Source organism: Chanodichthys erythropterus, chromosome 13 (genome assembly GCF_024489055.1).
Source record: "Chanodichthys erythropterus isolate Z2021 chromosome 13, ASM2448905v1, whole genome shotgun sequence".
Taxonomy (NCBI): domain Eukaryota; kingdom Metazoa; phylum Chordata; class Actinopteri; order Cypriniformes; family Xenocyprididae; genus Chanodichthys; species Chanodichthys erythropterus.
This window is the reverse complement of record NC_090233.1, coordinates 46784149-46791697: the sequence shown is the minus strand read 5'-3', so window position 1 is coordinate 46791697 and position 7549 is coordinate 46784149. Positions and strand designations below refer to the sequence as shown.

At 53.0% G+C, this 7549-nt stretch overlaps 1 protein-coding gene across 1 annotated transcript; it reads right to left on the bottom strand.

Moving 5' to 3' along the window:
* Positions 1-564: 564 nt before the first annotated feature.
* Positions 565-5633, bottom strand: LOC137034728 (uncharacterized). The gene is made up of 2 exons (XM_067407878.1): positions 4104-5633; positions 565-799 (listed from the first exon to the last, which is right to left on the bottom strand). The coding sequence occupies exons 1-2, from the start codon at positions 5226-5228 to the stop codon at positions 797-799; spliced, it is 1128 nt and encodes a 375-aa protein (XP_067263979.1). The 5' UTR covers positions 5229-5633; the 3' UTR covers positions 565-796.
* Between the last annotated feature and the right edge of the window lie 1916 nt (positions 5634-7549).

The following is a 7549-nucleotide window of genomic DNA, read 5'->3' as shown; positions in this document are numbered from 1 at the left end:
CCGTTCAATCACCGCACATCCCCAGACACTCCCTCCTGCCGCAGACCCCGCTAAACCACGCCCCCCTCGCCACATACCCCCACCGCCCGACTCAGGCCGGGGAGCCGTCCGGCCTGCAGCCCCCCCCCCCCCCCCATTTCTGGAGAGGAAGTCGGCCACAGCCATCTGAACACCCGGCCTGTGGGTGTTCTAACATGGCTCTCTTTTCATACAGATTACATAAACACAGAATTTTTGAGAGATTACGCATCATGTTAGTTTTCTTTATTTTGCAAAAAGCGCAACATTTTGTTTTTACTCTGAGTGTACACAAATAAAAGAAGATATTCAACAGATTAAAATGGTGTATAACTCTTAATTGTATGTGCAACATTGACAGAGTATTTTGAGTCTCTTTCACACTGGTAAGAAAAAAACTTCGGTGGTATCGCCGGCGTGACCGCCGACCCGAGGGAGTTAAATGGGTTTGGAAGTTTTTTGTTTTTACTAATTTGGGGTACAGACACAGTCTCTATGTGATAATATCTAGGTGTATGTGTAACGAAGGTTCTTTGTGTAATGGGAAGGAAGAGGACAGGAATCGGCTTTAGGGCTGCTGACAGTCTTTATTCTCACCAGAGAAAAATATCCAACACATAAACAAAAAGACGGTGCAACGCACACTCAATAATTCCACATCCAAGGACGGGCTTCACTCCACGACACGAGCACAGCTCACTTAGTCCGACTGTCAGCAGTCCCTCTCTCTCTCACACGCTCCTGCTTCTCCTGGCGTTTTATCCTGTCTCCACGCCAGTTACTGGAACGAGAAACAGGTGTTCGTGATTTACATTCAACCCGTTCAATCACCGCACATCCCCAGACACTCCCTCCTGCCGCAGACCCCGCTAAACCACGCCCCCTCGCCACATACCCCCACCGCCCGACTCAGGCCGGGGAGCCGTCCGGCCTGCAGCCCCCCCCCCCCATTTCTGGAGAGGAAGTCGGCCACAGCCATCTGAACACCCGGCCTGTGGATCACTTTGAATTTAAAAGGCTGTAAAGCAAGATACCAACGAGTGATCCGCGCGTTGGTGTCCTTCATGCGGTGGAGCCACTGCAGAGGGGCATGGTCCGAACAGAGGGTGAATTCCCGCCCCAGGAGATAATAGCGGAGGGTGAGGACGGCCCACCTGATGGCTAAACACTCTTTCTCCACGGTGCTGTACTTAGCCTCTCTCTTAGAGAGCTTGCGGCTAATGTACAGCACCGGCCGCTCCTCACCCTCTATCTCCTGGGATAGGACCGCACCCAGCCCTCTGTCCGACGCGTCTGTCTGCAACAAAAAGGGGAGAGAGAAATCAGGGGAATGAAGTAACGGCCCGCCACATAAAGCAGCCTTCACCTGGGTGAAGGCCTGCTGGCACAGCTCCGTCCACTGGACCGTATCTGGTGCATCCTTTTTAGTCAGATCAGTCAACGGGCTGGTGAGGTCCGAATAATTAGGAACAAACCTTCTGTAATATCCCGCCAGCCCGAGGAACTGTCTTACCTCCTTTTTGGTCTTGGGACGCGGACAGGTTGCAACCGCTGCTGTCTTATCAATTTGGGGACGCACCTGTCCATATCCCAAGTGGAAGCCCAGATACCTTACTTCCACGCGCCCAATTGCGCACTTCTTCGGGTTGGCCGTGAGCCCAGCCCCTCTCAGCGATCTCAGGACAGCCCTCAAATGCTGCATATGCCGCTGCCAATCATTACTAAAAATAATAATGTCATCCAGATAGGCAGCCGCATACGCAGCATGGGGCCGTAAGATCTTGTCCATGAGTCGCTGAAAGGTAGCCGGTGCCCCGAACAGCCCGAACGGAAGGGTCACGAATTGGTGTAATCCAAACGGCGTCGTGAAAGCGGTCTTTTCTTTGGATAATGGAGACAAGGGGATCTGCCAATACCCTTTTGTTAAGTCCAGTGTCGAATAAAAGCGAGCTGTACCGAGCCGGTCAAGCAATTCGTCCACACGCGGCATTGGATACGCGTCGAATTTCGACACTGCATTCACCTTGCGATAATCCACACAGAACCGTACTGAGCCGTCTGTTTTGGGGACCAAAACTATCGGGCTCGCCCAGTTACTGCTGGATTCCTCTATTACCCCCATTTCAAGCATTGCCTCTAATTCTGCCTGAACCACTTTTTTTGTGTTCAGGTAACCTATACGGCCGGCTGCGAATCACCACGCCCGGCTCTGTCTCGATGTGGTGCTGAATGAGGTCAGTACGGCCCGGTAGGGGAGAGAACACGTCGGCAAATTCAGCCTGTAAATTGGAAACATCAGTGAGCTGTGAGGGCGAAAGGTGATCTCCCCCCGGGGCCAGAGCGAGGGATTGTTTTTTTACATTCGCCTCTGGCCCGAGATCATCCTCCCCGCTAATCACCGTCGCCAGCATCACTGATTCCGCCTCACTCCACTTTTTCAGGAGGTTGAGGTGATAAATTTGACGTGCCCCTCTCCTATCGGACCGTATTACTTCATAATCGAGATCACCAACTCGCCGTGTGACCTCAAATGGTCCTTGCCACTTCGCCAGTAATTTTGAGCTTGATGTGGGGAGTAATACGAGCACTTTCTCTCCCGGTGCAAATTTACGCAGATTAGTTCCCCTGTTATACAACCGGCACTGTCTGTCCTGGGCTTGTAACAAATTCTCCATAGATAGCCGCCCCAAAGTGTGGAGTTTTGTTCTCAAGTCCAGCACATACTGAATTTCATTTTTTGATTGAGACGGTCCGTCCTCCCAAGACTCTCTTAGGACATCCAACACCCCGCGGGGGTGGCGCCCAAAGAGAAGCTCGAAGGGGGAAAACCCCGTGGAGGCTTGCGGGACCTCTCGCACAGCGAACAACAGGGGTTCCAACCATTTATCCCAATTTTTGGCGTCTTCTTGAACGAACTTACGAATCATGGATTTAAGCGTGCGATTAAAACGTTCGACCAGCCCGTCCGTTTGTGGGTGAAAGACGCTGGTTCGAATCGATTTAATGCCCAACAATTCGTACAGTTCGCGTAGCGTACGTGACATAAACGCCGTGCCTTGATCAGTGAGGATTTCTTTCGGAATCCCCACTCGGGAGATTAAACTGAAGAGGGCGTCCGCAACACTCTTAGCGGAAATGTTGCGGAGAGCCACTGCTTCTGGATATCGTGTTGCATAATCCACAATGACCAATGCAAAACGATGCCCTCTCGCTGATCGCTCTAATGGCCCGATGAGGTCCATGCCAATTCGTTCGAAGTGGACCTGCATTAATGGAAGGGGGCGCAAAGGCGCTTTTGGAGTGGCCGGAGGATTTACCAGCTGACATTCACGACAAGACGCGCACCACCTGCGCACGTTCTCGTGAATGCCCGGCCAAAAGAATCGGGTCATGAGGCGATTTAGTGTCGCTGTTTGTCCTAAGTGTCCAGCCATTGGGTTGGAGTGAGCCGCATGGAAAAGCATTTCCCTGCGGCTCTTTGGTACTAACAACTGGGTTGTATCTTCCTTTGATTGAGTGTCTTGGGTCACTCGATACAACCTATCTTTAATAATCGCAAAATAGGGATAAGTTAGTGGTCGTCCAGGCTGGAGAGGCTGACCGTCAATCGTACTGACCCTCTCAAACGCATTTTTCAGCGTGTCATCGTGAGACTGCTCCAGGGGAAAATCATCACGGTCCGAGAGAATCAGTCTCCCGATCCCGCTCGGTTCCCCTGAGGCAGTCACCACTGGTCCCCGGTCAGTCTCCCCGCCTGCACTCGCACTTCCCTTCCCCGCGTACACTTACTCCAAGAGGCACCCGAGCATAAATGCCCCAATAATTTATTAAATGCGGGCCAATTCGTCCCCAAAATTAACGGGTGCCGGAGGTGCGGATTAACTGCCACCTCCACACTATCCTTTTGACCCCTAAATAGAATCCCGACTGACACCAACGGATAACTCGCGATATCCCCGTGCACACACCGTACCTTAACCACGCGGCCTGTATCCAATGCCCCGGATGAAATCAGGCTTTGATGCACGGAGGTTTGGTTACAACCCGAGTCCACCAAAGCCTGATATGTACCCCTTGATACTCACTGGTATCTGGTACTGACCAGCCTGACCGGGGGCGACCTGCAGGTCGTCCGGGACCCGGATCAATGTCCCCACCTCCATCACTGGACACCGGTCTATGAAGTGATCCGGGTCCCCGCAACGCCAACAGGCCGGCCCAGACCTGCCCGCCGCTCCAGTGGCGGAGAACGGGCCGAATGATTGGCGTGGAGAGAGGGGAGAAGCAGGCGCGGGGTCCAGCCCGGCGGTGGCCAGTCCCGCCCCCCTGGGCGGGGCTCTTGGCGCCACGAACTGCCGAGAATCCGTTCCACCCCGCCCTCGGGGCGGAACACGAGGCGGGCCGGGCGGACGGGACCTAGGTAGAGGGACAGGTTTAGAGAGAGAGAGGGGAAGAAGAGAGGGAGAGAGAGAGACAGATGGCAGGGATTCGCCGACCCCTGGGCACGCCACCAAGTGGTCCTCCGCCAATTGGATGGCCGAATCCAGCGACGTGGGCCGGTGGCACTGGACCCACTCGGCGGTCTTCTTTGGGAGCCGAGTGGTGAACTGTTCCAGCACCACGCGATCGATCATTTGCTCCGCGTCGCCTCCGTCGGCCATCAGCCATTTGCGGCACGAGTCCCGGAGCTGTTGGGCCAACACGAAGGGTCGGCCCGCCTCCCCCAGCTCCAGAGACCGGAAGCGCTGACGGTGCTGCTCGGGGGAGCGGCCGACCCGCTGCAGGATGGCCCTCTTGAGGTCGTTGAAGACCAGGAGGTTCTGGACGGGCAGCTGCTGTGCTGCCACCTGCGACTCGCCCGAGAGCAGCGGGACGAGCCGCATGGGCCACTGGTCCCGGGGCCAACCTGAGACCTCAGCAGCCTTTTCGAACAGGTCCAGGAAGGCCTCCGGGTCATCTTGCGGGCCCATCTTCTGCAGTGGCAGCTGGAAGGGGCCAGCAGCTGCCGCGCTGGTCGCCGTGGGAACCTCCCGGTCTATCCAGCTCCGGAACCTCTCGCGGTCCTCCTGCTGGCCCTGGATGATCGCCTCGAAGCGGCGTTCCTGGTCACTCCGAAGATCCATCAGGGCCCGATGTTGTTCTTGATGCAGGACCGCGAGGGATGCAATGATGTCCGCAAACGGCTTTCCAGCGGCGGGGGATGCCTGCATGGCGGCGGCTTCCGTCTTCCTTCCCGGGTTTCGGCACCAGTGTAACGAAGGTTCTTTGTGTAATGGGAAGGAAGAGGACAGGAATCGGCTTTAGGGCTGCTGACAGTCTTTATTCTCACCAGAGAAAAATATCCAACACATAAACAAAAAGACGGTGCAACGCACACTCAATAATTCCACATCCAAGGACGGGCTTCACTCCACGACACGAGCACAGCTCACTTAGTCCGACTGTCAGCAGTCCCTCTCTCTCTCACACGCTCCTGCTTCTCCTGGCGTTTTATCCTGTCTCCACGCCAGTTACTGGAACGAGAAACAGGTGTTCGTGATTTACATTCAACCCGTTCAATCACCGCACATCCCCAGACACTCCCTCCTGCCGCAGACCCCGCTAAACCACGCCCCCCTCGCCACAGTATGTATTCTATGTGTTGGGAATCATCTGACTTCTGTAATGTGAGGCAGCTAGCAGTCGGTCGGTTTAGCCAGTCTGTCTGCTGCTTTTTCCTGACCTGGGCCCCAGTTTGTCATGTTTCAGCTCTAAGACTATGTGCCATATTACTAGAGAGAAGAGCAGCACCATCCCGGGAGGCATGAATACCATCTCCTTTCAACAGGTCAGGTATGCCCCAAAAACTTTTCCAATTGTCTATGAGACCTATATTATTTTTGCAGACACCACTTAGACAGCCAGCCATTGAGTGATGATAATCTGCTAACTATCTCATCACTCCAACGAACAGGAAGGGGACCAGAGCAAATTACTTCTCCTGACATTGTACTTGCGAGTTCACACACCTCTTTATTGCTAATTTTAGTGATCTCTGACTGGCGAAGTTGAACATCATTAGTGTCGACGTGAATAATAATTTGCTTTAATGTCAGGAGCTCTAGCCCCCGGCAAACATGTGACTATGGTGGCTTGTGTCTCTATTTTCACATTCCGTGTAATAGAATCGCCAATAACTAAGGCACTTTCAACAGGATTCTGAGTTCACTGAGAGGGGAGAACCTGTTTGATGTTCTTATTGGAAAGGAAGAGTGGTGTTTTCCATGGCTAGGCTGCCTCACCGTTACCTAAGTGCCCTGCTGCGCGGGCTCTACAGCCGGAGCTGAACAATGTACAGAGTTCACTAAGCTGGTCGCATCCAAAACATTATCTGAAGCCCTTGCATTCTTACTATCCTTGATTAAAGTTTAGATGTGTGTCTCTAATTCTGAGATTCTCTCTGTCAGCCTGACTATTTCCCTACATTTATGACATGTAAATCCCTCGTCGCTGACAGAGAGAGCTATGCTGAACATGTGGCAAATGGAACAGGACACAATGCTGAGAGAGGATGACATGACTCACCGTGTTTGTAGACTGATCCGAGTTACCACAGCTGTTTGATGAACACGTTGAAAAAGGAGCGCACGAGAGACTGATGACAAGTTAACAAGCTAGTGAAATGCAAATGCGTTGTAACAGCGATTTAGATTCAAAGATTCAAAGCTAGCGACATCAGATTAATGTGGTAGGCAATATTATTGTCACAGACACGCCAGGCTCCACCTCACCACAGTACCCACGCACCCAATCACCAGCGTACTAATCACCGCCACCTGCATCTCATTCACTCGGCAATCACCAGCACTACAAAGCCACCACACTCACACACACTCACTGTCCGGTCTCGTTTGCAATACCTCGTGTTTATGCTTACCTTAAGGACTCCCCTTCATCATACTTACCTGCTCCAGCGATCTCCTACATCTCCTTCGTCTCCTGGTCCCTTCATGTGCTTACCCTTCTGTGTGTGTGAGTGTCTCCAACGTCTCCCTTCATCTCATCTCAGCTCCTGGATTAACCAACCATACAAGGACAGTATTACTCTCTATTCATCTCTCAAGAACCTGATAACTGCCATTACCTCTCTGTGTTCACATATTGTTCCAATAAACTCACCTGGATTGCTTTTATCTCTGCCTCCGTGTCTATATCATAACAGAAGACCGGACCATAACAACTAACGGCATGAGTACTAACGATCCATTCCAGGAACTCGTGGACGTGCTGCGTCGAGCACTCACACCACAGCCCTCAACATCGTCATTCCTCAACACGGCTGTCTCCGCACCCACCAGCACCGCTCCTTCACCTGCATTCACCGCCAGTCCCATGGCCAAACTGGCGCCCTACTCTGGATCGGCGGAGGAATGCAGCGGATTCCTTCTCCAATGTGAGCTGGTCCTGGAGATGCAGCCGCACCTCTACACCACAGACACGGCTAAAATAGCGTTCATTATTTCACAACTGCAAGGGAAGGCTCTGCAATGGG

Excerpts from the sequence above, each read along its gene's own strand:
- LOC137034728 (XM_067407878.1), bottom strand. The coding sequence starts at position 5,228 with ATGCAGGCATCCCCCGCCGCTGGAAAGCCGTTTGCGGACATCATTGCA.